Below are 16,801 nucleotides of genomic sequence, written 5' to 3' on the forward strand. Positions count from 1 at the left end.
AGAGGCCTGGCATAATCATCTGCTCTCACTTTCAATTGTTCCATACATGTGTCTGCCTTCACCTTTTTATCTATAATCACTTTTACTCTGCTTAGGGATCATGAGTTGTGTGAGCCACTTGAAGGCTTTTATTGTGAACATTCCCGAGGGAAGCATTGAGTTTCAGTGACAGTCTCTTAACATTAAAGCTACAGTGCGTAACCTTATCATATAAATGAATTTCCGTTACATTCAAGCCATTGCCAAGTTGATTACGCCTATGAGCTCCATAAACTCTCTCTGTATTTCTCAATACGGCAACGTTTACAATCTGGTTTCACCTCATGTAGATGCTCCAACAGTGTTGTTGTAAATACTCAAAATTCCTCATGGGGGGGCGAGGGGGGGGGGGAAGAAGTTACACACTATAGCTTTAAACAAATTAACAGCAAAGTAGAAGGGAATGTCAAAAAGTGTATGAAGAGTGAGACCCAGAGTGGTGAGTATGCCATTGCATTGCAATTGGAGCAAACATCTGCAACAAGTCAAAATGGATGCAGATGAGAAGACAGAGAGGCTTCTAAATTAAGTATGATCATGTTATAAAACATGACAAACTGGAAATAATGGTCTTGCATATTCATGTGATAAATGTAATTAACCATCATAGTCCATCGTACTATTTTGTTGCTTACAGTAGATTTCAACAGCGCCAAGTTTACAAGTCAGAAAAAAAAATACTATCAAAGTTTGGAGTTTCAACTATTTCATCGTTTTTATTTCCCCCTGGAAGGGAAGGGAGCGGCAGAGTTCTCCAGAAGTTGAGTCACACCTCTGTGGAATGAGAGCGCACAGCTGTGCGTGTGCCTGTAGTGTATAGTGTTACCGTGGGAGGGATAGGCAGCAGGATTATTTAGTATTGGAATGATCCGTTGTCTGGTTCCAGCTCTGATAACAAACTCTATTGCGGTGGTGAATTTCCTGCAGCAGTTTAGGGTGTCTGTTTGATTCACTAAGGGAAGTAGTGAAGGGGGGCTTCATGGGACTGCACCTCATAACATAAAAAACCCAACTAAACATATGCTATGTTAGAAAAAGAGACACACAGCCAAAAAAACACCATTTTCCTAAGTTGTAACTCTCCACATTGAGGTCTGAGTATTTTCTCACAGCCTCTACTACACTGTAGGTGTATGTGGTATGCTTTGCCTTCACTAAATATCTTCAATCAAATGATGTACTTCCCGTAACTTTCACATCAAAGATCCAAATACAGTATGCCTCAATTTGTATTTCATGCTCACTTTTGATCTTGTTTAGTACGCTCCACAATGGTACAGCTCCTCTTTTAAAATAGATAATTGCACATATTTCTATCTTGTAATAGTTATTTGTATATATTCTATTTATATTCTTTAAGATTCCTTTTACTTATATTCTCTGGGATTATGTTAATTCTATGTTCACGGTCTGACCACTGCAAGTTCCTTGTATGTGGGATGGAACGTACTTGGCAATAAAAGCCATTCTGATTCGGAAGTGTGTTGACGAACTACAAGCACAAATCACATACTGCACATACACTGAATCTGTCTTTGATGTCTTTTCCCCTTCACAGACGCAATGAGGCGTCGTCTCGGCCTCACTCGTGGCATTCTACGAAGCTGGGTGAAGGTCAGCAGGAGTCCAACCAGAGAGGCATGGACACAGTGAGCAGTGGCTGGCACCACAGCTACCACGCCAGGTCAGTGTTCAAAAACAGTTATATCCATCACTTATCCCAGGCTCTTGGTCTCTCCCACCATTAATATTCTTTGGATACATTTTTCGCCTGGCATTTTGCATCTGTGTAGCTAGCATGTTGCTACCAGAATGATATAATGTTCATAAGAAAATGCTACATAAGCCATGTTTTCATGTGTCCAGGGGCGGATTTAATAATTTTTGGGTCTAAGGTGTACACAATCATGGGGCCCTCCTCATCCCTTGTTCCCCCCCTTTTCAATCTTTATCTATGTAAGAAAGACATACTTGTATAACTTATTTTCTGTAAAATCTAATTACATTTATTAATTATTGGGATCTAAGTTCCAAAAAATTTTTTTGCCAAAGAATCAAAATACAGTACACAATTATGATTTGTGTATTATTTTTGTACCTCCATCATTGGCTTCTTAATATCTACTGTGTTATCTGTAGTACCACAAGATCTGTTCTATCTAGCTATAAAAGACTTGTTAATGTGGCCCACATAAAGTAGCTCAGGGCCCAGGGCAATTGGCTTCCTTTGCCTAATGGTATGTCCGCCTCTGCATGTGCCTATTGCCATGGTAAGTTCTGCCATGTAGTTTTGTTGTTTTGTTGCATGGACCTCTGGATTTTATTTGCATCTCATTATGCATTCTTGGCTGGCCTGGAGGAGCTGGCGATTTGCAGTCATGTAGTCTACTGTGTAACCTGACTCCTTCCATGTAGCACCAGTGGACAGCCGCTTGTTGTCATAAGCGTAATAACACAAGACAATAAAACCCAATCATCTCTTTTATGACATCACTATGTATCTTGACAACTTGTCTGTGCAGTCTAGGCACCAGCTCGCATGATACTCTGAATGTTAACCTTAAGCAAGAATACCACGGTTTTTGTAAACGTTATAATGTAGAAATATTCTGAACATTAATAAACTTGTATGTTAATATCGTATGTGTGTGTGTGTGTGTGTATGTGTGTGTGTGTGTGTGTGTGTGTGTGTGTGTGTGTGTGTGTGTGTGTGTGTGTGTGTGTGTGTGTGTGTGTGTGTGTGTGTGTGTGGACTTTTTTCAAATCCGTGGCATACTTTGAAACTGGTTATCAACCCTTGCCCAGTGCAGTCTTCCTTCATTGTCTGAAGATAGGTTTTGCCTGGATTTTGTAGTTTACTGTGTCACTATCAGTCAGGCGCTTACAGGGTCAAAGTTCATGTTTTCAGAGAAACATTTAATGTCTTGCTTCTTATCTTATCTCCAAATAACTCACACCTAGTCTTCACTCTAGACATTTATCATGTCCTGCTTTGAGATCACAGGTCAAGATCATATGAATTGAACTCTGCAGTTGTGGTTTTCCTAGACTTGCAGTAAAGTTTCCATTATGATTGATGTGTTGTTAATGGACAGACACACACACACCACACCACACCACACCACACCACACCACACCACACACACAGACACCACATTCACTCACCAATAAAAACACACAATCATGCACCGCACAAGGTAATAATCTCAGAGAAACTGATGGCAGGCGATTCGTTTACAGCCTACAGTTACAGTTAATTACGGCTTTCACTGAACACTCACTGTGTTTGCGTGACTCTCTTTAAGGCAGAAATGTCTTCAGGTGAAAGAGATCTGTCAGTTTAATGACCTGACCTTTGACTGTCTGTCTGTCAGCAGCACAGTGTGTGTGGATTCTGAAGTGTCAGAATGTGGTTTCCCCATTTTTAGCATAATGAATTCCATTACAATATTGGACCCTGCATGGTCATTTATAATACACATTGAAATATATTAGATGATTGAAATTATGATTATTGATTACTGATTTTAAAAAATGTTCAGTATTGGTGGCCCCATTGTAAAGTAAACCTGCAACCCTGACATGATATCTATCTTTGTGAGGACCAGTTATAGTTTCTTTGACAGTGATGGCCATTTTAGAAATGTTTTTAGTGTGGAACCTTTGGAAAGTTAGGGAAAAAAATTATTATATTGGGATATTGAAGTCTTTGTTTTCAAGGGGATACAATTTTTGGGTAAAAATTAGGACTTTGCCAGCCAAAATGTCCTTTAAAGGCGCTACTTACTTGGTTAAAATATTAAAATTCCAATTATGTTTGGTTAAACGTTTTCGTACTATATTCATATTCATTCAACCTTTATTTATACTCGAGAGACCCTCATTACCAATGACGTTGAGTCAAACCAAAGTGCCTAAGGGCCGCACATGTGTGTTAACATTGTTTTAGGATTCAGACCTCAGACCAAACAGATTTGATATTGCTGCAGACATTATAAAAAAAAAGTCACAATATAACTTTCAATTGCTAATTGCCTCGTTTAATGCTGTGCTTGTTGTTTCGTATGTGAATACGTCATCAGAGGAAGTTACATCACTGTGTCTTTGTGTGTGGGTGTGTGGGTGTACATGTGTCTATTAGGATGGACAGGGCATTGACGTGGGCATTCCTTTTACCCTTCCCCCTTACCTTTGGGTCTCCTATGGCAACCCTCCCCCCTGCTCCCCACCCACACACACACACACAGTTTTGTCATGACCTGTTAGTAAAGTGGGGATCTCAATAAACCATTTGTGATAACATTTCTGCAGCTCTGCTTTAATATTATCTGGAATTAAGAAATTAAGAAACCAAAGGAGTTGAAGAGAGAATGTAAAAACAGAAGTTGAGAGAACAGCCGGCAGAAAGAGAGAAAGGACGGCACAAAAGTTTGACTGAGATGAGTTACTGACACAGAAAGAGAGAAATGCAGACATACTCAGGCTGTCCCCTTTTCCAGAGCAGTTAATTGCATTGTGTTCGCTTGAAAGACTTGGTGGGTCAAACTGTGACGTAGGCGCACACGCACACACATTTACATTCCAGACGGTTTTCTAGAGTGAGGTAACAGCCGATTCACTGCAACTTACAAAGCAACAGTTCTAACAAATAAAAAAAAACTTTCAGGCGTAAACATGGTTACTCAAAAGGTTCTGGAAAATTCACATCAATGTGAAAACTGCAGCATTTCCGCGAGATCACTTTTTACGTCAAAATCAGTGGAATATCTCCTCAGGATCAGACAGATCTGCGGACCGTGGGGAGATATCACTGCTTTTGACAAATAAATTTGATTTTGACATCAAGCATTCTCCAGAATCGCTGACTCCAACTCAACTCAAAGCCTTGTCATTCTATGATTGTGCATAGTTACACTCCATAAAACAGGCAGCAGAATTACTATCATTTTTAAAATATCCACTGTGTATGATGATTTGGCCGCACGTCCATTACCAAAACATGTATCTGACTCTCTTAGGTAACAATTTAAATCCTCTGTCTCGATCTCTCAGCGCCTCCAACACTGACCTGTCCGGCGGCTTTGACGCTGGCAGCAGCTACCTGAGGAAGAGCCCGGATCAGTACAGCTCCAGGGGCAGCATGGAGAGCCTGGACCCTCCTCAGTCCTCCCACCTCCACCCTGGAGCCCAGCACCACCACCATCCACTGGGCCACCACACCCACGGAGGACCCCACCCCGCCTACTCCTCCTGCCACCAGCTGTCCTCTGCCAGGTTCATACCAACAAACAAACAAATATACAAACACCTCAGTTGTTACTGTCTGAAAGTTTAAAAAAGTACAGAGAATGGTTCGGGATATGTCTAATGGGGGACTACCCATAATTCCGATGGCCCATTAGTATAGTGGAGTAGCCAGTTTTAGCTCTGTCCTTGGTCTTGCATGCTATAGCACTAGTTAAACCTAAAGAGTGTCACCCACTTTCACCGACCTAACCCCGAATGGTAGGATCAAAGGAGCCTTATTTAATACTATTAAAATAATTCATCCACTCACAGCACACATTACTGATGTTACTGATATACACATCACATTACTTTATTTGCCTTTTGTTAAATAAATTACAAGTTCATGACAAGGTCATTTATTGTCTAATTCCCTTGAGTTGGGTTGTATGAAATTGGGGGCTCGTCCGGGAGCGAGCAAAATATTTTTCTCATTTATTATTAGTTTATATGCTCAGCCTTTTGTTACTTCATAGACCATTATCGTTACATGTTGGGCTCGTACAAGCCCTGAATAGAAATGTAATAAGGTAAAATGTCCCGATGTCTCAGACTAAATCTCTTGTCGTGTTTCAGGTCATCCAACAGCATCGACCACCTCCACAGCAAACGGGACTCCGCCTACTCATCCTTCTCCACCAGCTCCAGTATCCCAGAATACCTTGCCTCCAACCCCTCCTTCAGCCCAGAGCGCTCCTATTCGCTGGAGACCGTCCCTCAGAGGGGAGGAGGGAGTGGAGAGATGCAACAGGCCGACATACGTTACGTCCGGACGGTTTACGATAACCATCAGGGATCTCAAGAGCACGAGCTGAGCTCCACTTCTGCCGCGTTGCTACGCCACACCGATCCCAGAAGCAGGGAAGGGTCGAGGGCCGGGATGAGCCGAGATATGCAGGGTACGGTTTCTCTCAGGAATAGTTATATGTTGGGGCATGTCAGTGTTGGACAAAGACTTAAGTCAAAGTATAGACACTCCTGGTCAAATACTATTCAACTACAATTGAAAGTTGCCTAGTGAAATTTGTACTCGATTTAAAGTACCAGAGTATTTTCTTTTAAAAAAATACAATGATTACCGGTATTCAAAAGTATAAAGTGTACATTTTGCTAGATATAGGCAAAGGATTAACATACAATAGGACTCGTGTTCCAAAGGTCTAGGAAGCTTCCTTTGAAATGTAGTTGAGTCAGTTAGAGCAGTTTCCAAAAAAGCAGATACTTAAGTCCTTAAATCCTCAAAATATATACTTAAGTTCGCTACTCGAGTAAATTTACTTTGTTACTGTCCCACCACTGGGTAATGTAAATTTGATGTGATGATATCATTGTGGTATCTTTGTACTATTGGTTCCAGGTTCAGTGGGTGTGGTCTGTTACCGTGGCAGCAGCAGTGGTAGCAGTAGCGGCAGCAGCAATGGTGGGGTACCGGCCTCAAACAGACACAGTGTGGGTCCCATATTGGGTCCAACAGCCAGCAGCAGTTCATACGAGAGTCTGAAGGGGGCGCCAGCTCCGCCCAGGCGCAGTGACAGCTACGCAGCCATCAGACACCACGAGAGACCAAACTCCTGGTCCAGTCTGGAGCAGCCACGCTCACTGAGGTATATTCTCATCCAAACACACTGATGTCAGAATAATAATGAATTTAATTGTATGGATTAATTACAATTACAAGCACACAGTATTCCCAATGTTCAGTATAGCATGTGTTTACTTGTTTTACATTTAAAGACAAGCAGATATTAAGCTAGAGCTCTTCTCTAGAAAGTGTTGTCATATAAATGGGTTTACATGCCAGTAATGTCTGAGCCCCTCATCATTTATTTGTTCTCTTGTTTACATTTTAAAATAATAAGGTAGTCACATTTAAACAAGGACAGTTTTAGATACATGTTTGATGTAAAAGATGAATGAAAATATTCTATGATATTACAATGGAACTCAAGAAATTTTGAAATCAATGAAATTTGATTTAAAAACAATAGGTACAAACGATGGACTACGTTTCAAAAGTGTGAACTACAACTTACTGCATAAAATGACATCTCCCTTGAACTAATGTTATTTTATGTAATCTAATGCATTTTACTCAGGTTGCTGCAGAAAGGTTCCTGGCATCACTCCAGTGGCCCTGTGGCATCAGGTAAATACATCTCAAATATTTTATTTATTTGAAGGGCAGAATCCAAATATACCGTTTAAAGGTGGAGTAAGCCATTCTGGAGAAAGCTTGTTGTCAAAATCACTTTTTGTGAAATTCAGTGAACATCTCCTCAACATCTGCTACTTGTCCATACTGTGTGTGTGCGCTGAAGAATACACAGCCTCTGTAAGAGGTATAGAAACAAAGGTAGCTAGCAATATGGCTGTTAACACATAGCAGGTTGTGAGGATATATTCATTGATTTTGACAAAAAGTGATTTTGACAACAACCGTTCTCCAAAAATCGCTGACTCCACCTTTAAGTCTGCTGTGACAATAGAATATGCAGAAAGTGTCGATCCAACGAGTAAGGTTTCTGCTGTCATCATCCTCTGCATTTCTCTTACAAATGATATAATATGTTCCAGCTAAAGGCTCGTACGGCACTGAGGGTCAGCTCCACACTGTGATAGAGAAGAGTCCGGAGAGCAGTCCCACCATAAAGCCCCGGCAGGGCGGTGGCTTTTCCCAGCCCCCTTCACCTACTGGACCCTCCACTGGACCTGCAGGCCCCCCCAATGCCCCATCAGGCCGCTTCATTCTGCCCACTGGCATGTACCCTGTCCCCCAGCCCGAGCCCCGCTACGCACAGACGCCCAGTACCGGCCCAGCTCCAGGGTCCGCCGGAGTCTACCCCACCCTGGCCAAGGAGAGCAGCCGACAGAGAGAGGAAAGAGGAGTGGTAGAGGGGCGGAGGGACGGAAGGATGTCCTCTACAGAAAATGGATACCAAAATAACACTTCTTCAACATATGCATATTCCTCTTCTTCTTCGTCGTCTGCCTCTTCAGAGCCCAGGACTCAAGCACACCAAGCAGAGAGGTGATTTTACTTAATGCTGTTATTCCAATGGATGACCAACTACTGTGTTGTACATGGCTGTTAAGGTTTGCAGCTGTAGTTGTTAGGAGTATGTTTCAAAGAGTCATCTTTTTTTTTATCGAAATTTGGCTAAATTCACAATTTTATGGAAGCCTATTTTTTAAACATTTAAACATTTGCATACCTCTCGCATATACGTCTGGCATTTCTCCAATCTCCGTGGGGAGGAGCCTAGCAAGTCCGTTAGTGGAAGGCAGCCCCCGATTGGTTCATGTAGTCCTGAATCTAACCAGTAACTCCCCACTTTCCATCAGTTAGTAGACAGCCCCTGATTGGTTCTTGAAGTCGTTTGACGTTGACAACATGCAGCGACAAATAAGCTTGTGAGATATGGCTGGTCTCAAGAGGCTACATTGACAACTACATGAACCAATCAGGGTCTGCCTTCCCACTATAAGGGACGTTAGGCCGGGCATTTTTTGTTGGGCTCCTCCACCCCAAAGATTAGAGAAAATCCAGACTGATCTGCTTGAGAAAAACGATGTGAAGCTCACACAAGATCAGGCTGGTCTCACCAGGCTACACATGGTATGCTATGCAACTGTAAAAATGTCCGTGTTGACTCTCAATGCTTACCCAGCCTTCTACTTTGATCAGACCTCAACGGGAAGAGTCTAACTTTGAACCTTACAGACCCTGCATGAAAACTGCCAGAGGGGCATCGGAGAGCCAGACAGAGTCCCACAGGGTCCAAAACCACCAGGGAGCTCACATTCAGAGCCTCCAAGGGTCCCATGTTCAAAGAGGCCAATTGTTCCAGGAACAGATCCAGGATTTCCATAGTTCCCACATCCAGTCAACCCCTGGACCCAGGCCGCCGCCATCCTCACAAGAGTGGAGGGAGCCTGTTACACCTGTTCAGTCCAGAGCAGACAGGAGCAGGTACACTATGGAGGGATGACTGTTTGTTCTTTATATGTTGAAATCATTTTTTTTTTTTTCGCCATGACATTTTGAGATTCTGTATCTTATACTTTGTAAAGCTTATTTGAGATCCAATCAGAAGCTCCACAAGAAACATCCCTGGATAGTACTCCTAACCTTAAAGGTGGAGGCAGTGATTCTGGAGAACGCTTGTTGTCAAAATTACTTTTGGCAAAAACAGTGAATATCTCTTCACAATCAGCTACTGTGTGTGCACTGAAAATAAATCTTGTTTCAATACACAGCATAGGTTCTCTAAACTTGTATGTAGACAAAAGGGCTCACTATAGCTAGCAACATGCCCGTTTACAGAGCCTATGCTGTGTATTAACACTGGATTTTTTCAGGGAACACACAGTTTGGACAGGTAGCGGATCGTGAGGAGATATTCACTGATTTATTAAAAAATTATTTTGGCATCAAGCCTTTTCCAGAATCGCAGTACCACCTTTTTTTGACAGATAACACATTTCTGTCTTTAAATTTCATGTCCTCCTATTTCCTACTCCTTCGCCTTCAGATCAACAGACCAGATCATCATTCATTCAGAGGAAGCGACTTCCCCCAGGCTGGCCCAGGGCCAGGTGCCACCTACCCACATACCTGCTCACCCTCAGCCCCAGTCTTCAGCACCATCCTCCACCACTCAGCCTAACCCGACCCATCGACACCTCAGCGACTCTGCAGCTCTGCAGCACCCCCACTGGGACAACAGAAAGCGGGACAGAGACAGAGAACACCCGCTAACCCGTCTGGAGATCGCCCTGGCCGAAGTGCAGCGATCCCCGACCCCCACCGACAGTGTGGTCTCCGCCAGTAGCCAGGGCAACAGTAGCCACGGCAACAGTAGCTTGGGCGACGGCAGCCAGGGACCAGCCCGCAGCCTCTCCGTCCTGGAGAAGGTCAATCGCTTTGAGCGTCGCGAACGTTCCTCAAAGCAGCGCAGTTTAAGCACGGCAAACTGCCATCTGAAGGTGAGTCAAAATCAAAGTGAAAATAAATCATTGACCGCCATGTTTTTTTTAAAGATTCGAACAAACAAAACTTCATACATAAATGTATTTCTATAAATACAATATTTTGACCTGATTTGCTTCATCTCAAACATCTCAATCCCAAAATTTCTCCTTGCCTGAGAAGCTGTTTCACTGCCTAATGTTTTTTCGCAATTTTGAATCAGATGACCGAGAAGGGCCAGAGCAACGCCTGTGGAGCAAGTGACCTGAGAAGCATGCTGGAGAGGAGCACCAGTGGGAGACAAGCTCACAGGACAATGAGCTACCTGGGAGGCAGCAACGAACACATGAAATACAGGTAGGAGGGTTGCTGGAATGTTTCACTCTTCTCTACAGTATATTATCCTATTACGTGTCTACATGATAGTCACCTTGTTTCTCACAACTGCTGCCAACATGGATACATTTCATTCATATACATGTTTTAGACTTGTTCCAATTTGTTAACAAGCACCAAAAACATGTTTCATATTCGGTTGGGTACGTCATGTGTTGCAATGTTGATTGATGATTTTGTGTCTGAAGTCCCTTTCAAAATAGCTTAAGTCAAATTGAGTGCCATATGTTGGTATTTGCTGGTATGTTAACAAGGGAGTTACACTTCTCTCTGTTGTTCAGGACCCCAGCAGATCCCAGTTCAGCCCTCCAGAGGAGCCGCAGCACCTTCCAGCTGGACGAATACCGGGACAGTGACGGCAGCAGCAAACACTTCCCCTGGAGACAGGACATCCAGGAGATGCTGGGCTCCATGCAGGACACATCCTCCAACAGGTCAGAGTCTACCCAACCGATCAGGGGTCCACCAGCAATTCGTGTGAGGGAACTTCATATGTGGTCAGGCACATTCAAACTCAACATACTGGTACAAATGTGGACCTGGGCCGTTTGGATTTTAGGGTCCGGATTCAAAATCTCCTCCATAAATGTAACTGATGGTACTGATTGTTGAGGTTATTGGTGGGGGTCTGATATGATAAGTCTACCTTTCCTGATGGCCTGTTTGTCAAATACGGCTAGGAGAATGGTCTGGGGCCACAGCCTGTTGGTCCTCCAACAGGTCAGAGATAGGGATGAACCGATTGCACATTTGTCAGCTGATACCGATACCGATGTGTAGAATTTGAGTCGCCACCAATTTTCCTTTGTCGTAGCTGGGTAAGCTAGTGTTGTTGAGTCGGACCAATTAACACAACATTAAGGCAGCGCAAAATGAATGCAAAAGAACAGTTCACAGCCCTCCAGAACTAGACCACAATTTGAGGCCTTCAGCTCGTGGAATTCTTGTGTCTCTCTGAGACATCCTGACATTGGATTTCTAACTTTGTAACTCTCATCAGATCTTACAGGGACTCTTTGAAAGATGCCCAGTCTAAGGTGCTGCAGTCCACCTCCTTCAGACCCATCTCCTCCTCCTCCTCCGGCAGCCCTCAGCCTCCACCCGTCTCTGCCAAGTACCACTCTCTGGAGAAGAAAGCTCCCAAAACCATGCCCAAACCGCAGGGCGTGGTCATCGCGCCGCAGTCGCCACAACACATCCTCTCCCCTCACACCCCCAAGGAGCGCCACGTGGTCAGCCTGGAACTCCGAGGCCCAAGTCCCCCAGCTCTTCCCAGCATGCCGCCGGTCGGACCTCCAGCTCGGATATGCGCCCGCAAGCGTCTGGGGGCGGACCAGAAGAAACGCTCCTACTCAGAGCCAGAGAAAATGCACGAGGTTGGGGTTTCAGATGCAGAGACGGCTCCCTTAAGGCGCGGAGGTAAATGAGATAATGCTGCGAATGTCACAATGACAAAGTGGTAATTTACTTGGGTTACTTATTAAATGCTCACACAAACACCAAAATATGGCAAGAGCGAGTCGACATGGTGCAAGTTATCCGAGACAAAAGCAAAACATGTAAAGATATAATTTGGTGGAAATTCCTAGGCCAACCTAAAACACAGCTCATCAATAAAATGGGATTTATTTTTAATGCTAAGACAAACAAATATTTGTTGTATTAATCATGGGCTTTGACCCTGATTTCCCTTGTCTGTCCAGAGACCAGCGTGGCCGACCGGAGGAAGATGTTTGAGCTGGTGGCCAGTCATGTGAGGGGCGCGGCAGGGCAGAGCGCCACGTCCAGGCCTGACCTACGGCAGATACAGCACGACGCCCTGGCTGAGTATGTGGAGAGGAAGAGAAGTGTGACAAGAGACGACGGAGGACATAGAGGTGGACCCAGGCCTCGCAGTGCTTATCTACAGCCTGAAAACAGCAACCATACAGGTGGGTGGATGAAGGATCAATGGTAGGGAAACTAAATATTGTACTCGAGAAAGTTCCCCTTGAGAAAGTCGATTTATTGCGTTAGTCCGACTGAAACCGGACTTTCAAAATACAACATACTAAATCAATTTTCTCAAAGTCGAGTTAACACACACCAAGATAATGTGATTGGTAGCCGAGCTATTCCTGCAGTCAGTCAGACCTTAACTGACCTACTTCACGCTCTGAGCATGCTCCACAGTATCCCGCCCCGAGCTTTGACCCAGAAGCCCAATAGCATTCAATGCTAACAGAAGAACACCAACAAAGGAAATAAAAGAAGAAAGCCTTGCACGCGTACAGCATAACAAATGTACAGAGCTGTTAAGTCATCCATACCACCGCTCAACATGGGGCCAGTTTGCAGCTGGCTTACAGACACTCTTAAACTACGTAGTTAGCTGCTAGCTAAACATTAGCCATACGTTAACCATTAGCCACTCAAGCCGAAATATGTCAACCGGAAAATGGTCCAAAACTAACAACAAGCATAATAGGTCCATGACTAAAAGCACCTGAAAGGGGATCGCCGCCTATCATAGCGGAGTTGGACATAATTTGATCAATAAATTGATTCGACTCCTTGGTTTGTATTCTGGGATAAGGACAGTAGTCCAATTAAATGGTCTAGTCTAGCTATAACCGTAGCTCGACTAAACCGTAGTTCGACTTAACTGTGCATGAAAGGTACTGAATGATAGACTGAAAGTAGATGGATGAACCATGTCCCTCTGTCTATCTTTCCTTCTCTCCAGTCTCCTCCAGTCAGTCGGACACATTCAGCCTGTCGTCTGCCTCCAGCCTGCTCTCCCTGCAGGACTCTGGCCTGGATCGAAGCTTCTCCACTGGAGAGAGGGATCCAGGAGCTGACCTGCGTAGCCTTCAGTCCAACCTCTTCTACCCAGGCAGAGTGACCACTCCCAGGCTGCCGGCAAACCCACAACCAAGGTAAACCCAAAACTGGCCACCCCGCTTTATGTAAATCTGCCGTTTGAAGCCGTGCTTGGTCCAGACTTCTTATTGATTGGTTGTATTTGTGATATGTTGTGATTTGTATATTTGACACCAACCTGCCAAAAGGACTAATAAGGATGTAAATTAGCCGCCGGATATATCTCTCATGTTCACACAAAAATAAATCCATCTAAAAAAAACTTAAAAAAAAAAACGTAGACATCTCGACCACATCCATTGTCGTGGAATTGTATACAAAACTTTCTTGGTTCTCAGAAGATGAAGCCAAAGACTTTTGTCACCATAATTTAAAAGTTTCTACTTATCCCGTGACAAAACTTAACATCTGAATAAGATGTCTTCATAACCTTTGGATGACTTGACCTGAAATATGAATCAGACATTAACCACCAAATGAATTGCAATAACTTGACATTTGAATTGAAGTTGATTATAACGTTGTAATGACTTTTTTGATAAATCCCTTTCTTGATGTCTTCTCCCAGTATTCTTCTATCTGGGCCCCATTCGGAGTTCCAGGCCCACACCCTCCAGGATCTCACCCCTGAAGAAGGACTATTCAGACAGGGTCAGTCTTCAAGCAGAGACCCAGGCCCAGCAGTCGTCCACCAGCAGCAGCAGCAGCTAGCCCAGGATCCTCAACCCAAACTGGGCCTGTCCACGCAGCTCAACGGGGCTCTGCAGAGGGCCGGCTCTAGCAGGAAGTCTGCCTCTGCTGAAGATCTCCTGGAGAGATCTGAGGAGAGGCCAACCACTACTCAACACTACCGCTCCCTCTCCACCCCCATGGTGGAGACAATCAACCAGGTAGCACTGCACTCACACCAGGAGCTCACAGTTTTGTTTTGTTGGTATTACAATGACATAAATAGATTGGGCAAACGCACCCCAGTCCTATTTGAGGTGCTAGTACCGACAGCACTTTCAGAAAAAGTACCATACACTCAGTGAAGCTCCATAAATAATAATCATGCATTGACATCAGAATACAGTAAAATGGGTTTGTTTATGTGAGTCGTTGATAAATCCTATGTTACGTGGTAACATGGGTTGTGTAGATTTATCATAGCAGAATTAATCAAAGCAATATAACATTTTATGAAAAATGTAAAAGTTATATTTTATAGTTTTATTGAATCAACTTAGAATAGAGCACCAGGGTTCACAGTTGATACAAACATTCAAGCTGTATTACAAAATGTGTACCTTGCGATCGTCGCAACGGAAGATACAATAAATGTAGCATGACTCATAAGCACAATGGTGTTACTACAAAGCTCAGGAGCTATTTTGTTTTTTTTGCTTTGGCATCGTAACAATTGCGAGGAAGTAAATGCCATCATTATCTTATCAACTTTATAATTTATATTTCTTTTGTCATCCATTTTGTGCCAAGAGGATAAACATAAGTCAACAACTTGGATGGAATACTAATAAATCTTACATTCACGTTCCTCTTGGCATCACCACCTTTGTGCCGCGAAAGGGACATTTTGGCCCTGAGTCACACAGGAAATACCCAGATCCCTCAGAGGTTTCCTGTGTTGTCCCAGAGAGCGGGGTAGACGGTGGCTGGGCGCTGTCCGATGTGGATGACAGCAAAGATAACACACGGGCAGCACACGTATACATACATCATGCACTGACTACACACATCCACACAGTCTTTTTAAATGAATGCTGTAAAGGATGAATTTATCTTTTTTTTTATCTTGATCGTAGCAGCCTGTGTCACATAAACATCATTACGGCTATAGTTGGACAAACACACAATCTATCTTCTTGTGTTACACAATCTATTTCACAACAGGGTGGTGACAGTCCTGCTTTCATTGAGTTTTTTTTATTTATTTTAAGGATGGAGTCAGCCAAGGTGGAGAACATTTGTTGTCGGAATCAATGTATTGTGAGGAGATATTCACTGATTTTGACAAAAAAAAGTGATTTTGACAAGCATTCTCCGGATTGGCTGACTCCACCTTTAAGCAGCTGACAAAGAATGTAATATGTCCTCAACAACTCTTCTGTTGTCTTTCAATGCACCCGATTGATGTAAAACAGTATGTTATTGATGGAGTTGGGGCAAAATGCAAAATGAGGTTGATTTTTTTTTTATGTTATCTCAGACAAGTTAAAGTTTGGTGGTGCAGCGATTCAGTGTAGACGAAGCAGACCTCAGGCCAGTGTGTGATGATATCTGTGGGCAGACATGTGATCGCTGATGCCACTGTCTGCACTTCTTTTTTTGAAATGGGTCAGTGAGACAAGAAACAGCAGTGCTCACTGTTCAAAGCTGCAACACACTTTATGTACATAGTCCAAAGGCCCTAAAGAGGCATTTAAGGATTAGAAAGACCCCTAGATTCAGATAAGGATAACGCTGTTTGCACACACTAAAGCATTATGACCACAGCTTGTCTCAAAACGTAAACTCGTCTGCTGGCTATAATTCAATAGCTAGTACAAAGACATGAGAGTGGTATGAAAGAGGCTAAGAGGAACATTCTATGATACAGTCAACATTTTTTCTCTGATGATGATAAATGTAAAAGCCAACGAGACCATCACTGAAGGAATGCTATTTTTATGTCCTTATCGCATCCAGATGATTTTGTTGGTGTGGCTCAGGTGCACTCAAGTACTCTAATGATAACTGTCATCATTGTATTATATCAGAACAGACTTGGTAGAAAATGTATTATTTTAATTCATAGGTATGCTTTGGTAAATCGCTTATGAATAAAATGTTTTCTTATAACTTTAGCATTTTATATCAATATAGTGCAGTAGCACCCAACAGAGAAACTAACCCTTACGTGTTTTTATATACAGTGGGCGTCCTGGGGAAATGCACCTGTTGGAAGACGAAGAAGAAGAAGTACTATAGAATAAATTACTAAATACATCTTCACCTCATCACTTGATTTTGTGGAAAGACTTGAGACAGGCGTGGATGATGCCATCTTTATGAGTTATAAGTTATATAAAGCATGAAAACATTATGCCTTTAAAAGAAGAATATAAACAAAAGAGGTGGAGTCGTTATCTAAAACAGAACTGAGCTTATCTATGCTGTGTGTTTGTGTTTCAGGATTACCCTCCAGGACAAGCCAGGGTGTTTGGTGTCTTCTCTGAACTAGGACGCGACTCTCCGCCTCAAGACAGG

General features: G+C 43.2%; 1 protein-coding gene across 3 annotated transcripts in view; it reads left to right on the plus strand.

The window, feature by feature from the left end:
• Nucleotides 1-16,801, plus strand: part of shroom3 (shroom family member 3) — a 60,135-nt gene that overhangs the window by 29,158 nt on the left and 14,176 nt on the right. For all 3 annotated transcript variants that reach the window (XM_080047002.1, XM_080047001.1, XM_080047003.1), the window contains exons 3-17: nucleotides 1,598-1,723; nucleotides 5,092-5,313; nucleotides 5,902-6,224; nucleotides 6,683-6,929; nucleotides 7,422-7,471; nucleotides 7,900-8,353; nucleotides 9,047-9,295; nucleotides 9,858-10,311; nucleotides 10,518-10,651; nucleotides 10,972-11,124; nucleotides 11,691-12,109; nucleotides 12,394-12,621; nucleotides 13,416-13,608; nucleotides 14,121-14,442; nucleotides 16,727-16,800. In XM_080047002.1, the coding sequence (XP_079903128.1) occupies nucleotides 1,598-1,723; nucleotides 5,092-5,313; nucleotides 5,902-6,224; nucleotides 6,683-6,929; nucleotides 7,422-7,471; nucleotides 7,900-8,353; nucleotides 9,047-9,295; nucleotides 9,858-10,311; nucleotides 10,518-10,651; nucleotides 10,972-11,124; nucleotides 11,691-12,109; nucleotides 12,394-12,621; nucleotides 13,416-13,608; nucleotides 14,121-14,442; nucleotides 16,727-16,800 (3,648 nt within the window). The remainder of the gene's footprint in view (nucleotides 1-1,597; nucleotides 1,724-5,091; nucleotides 5,314-5,901; nucleotides 6,225-6,682; nucleotides 6,930-7,421; nucleotides 7,472-7,899; nucleotides 8,354-9,046; nucleotides 9,296-9,857; nucleotides 10,312-10,517; nucleotides 10,652-10,971; nucleotides 11,125-11,690; nucleotides 12,110-12,393; nucleotides 12,622-13,415; nucleotides 13,609-14,120; nucleotides 14,443-16,726; nucleotide 16,801) is intronic.

The sequence above is a fragment of the Ammodytes marinus genome (genome assembly GCF_949987685.1).
Source record: "Ammodytes marinus genome assembly, chromosome: 18".
Classification (NCBI taxonomy): domain Eukaryota; kingdom Metazoa; phylum Chordata; class Actinopteri; order Uranoscopiformes; family Ammodytidae; genus Ammodytes; species Ammodytes marinus.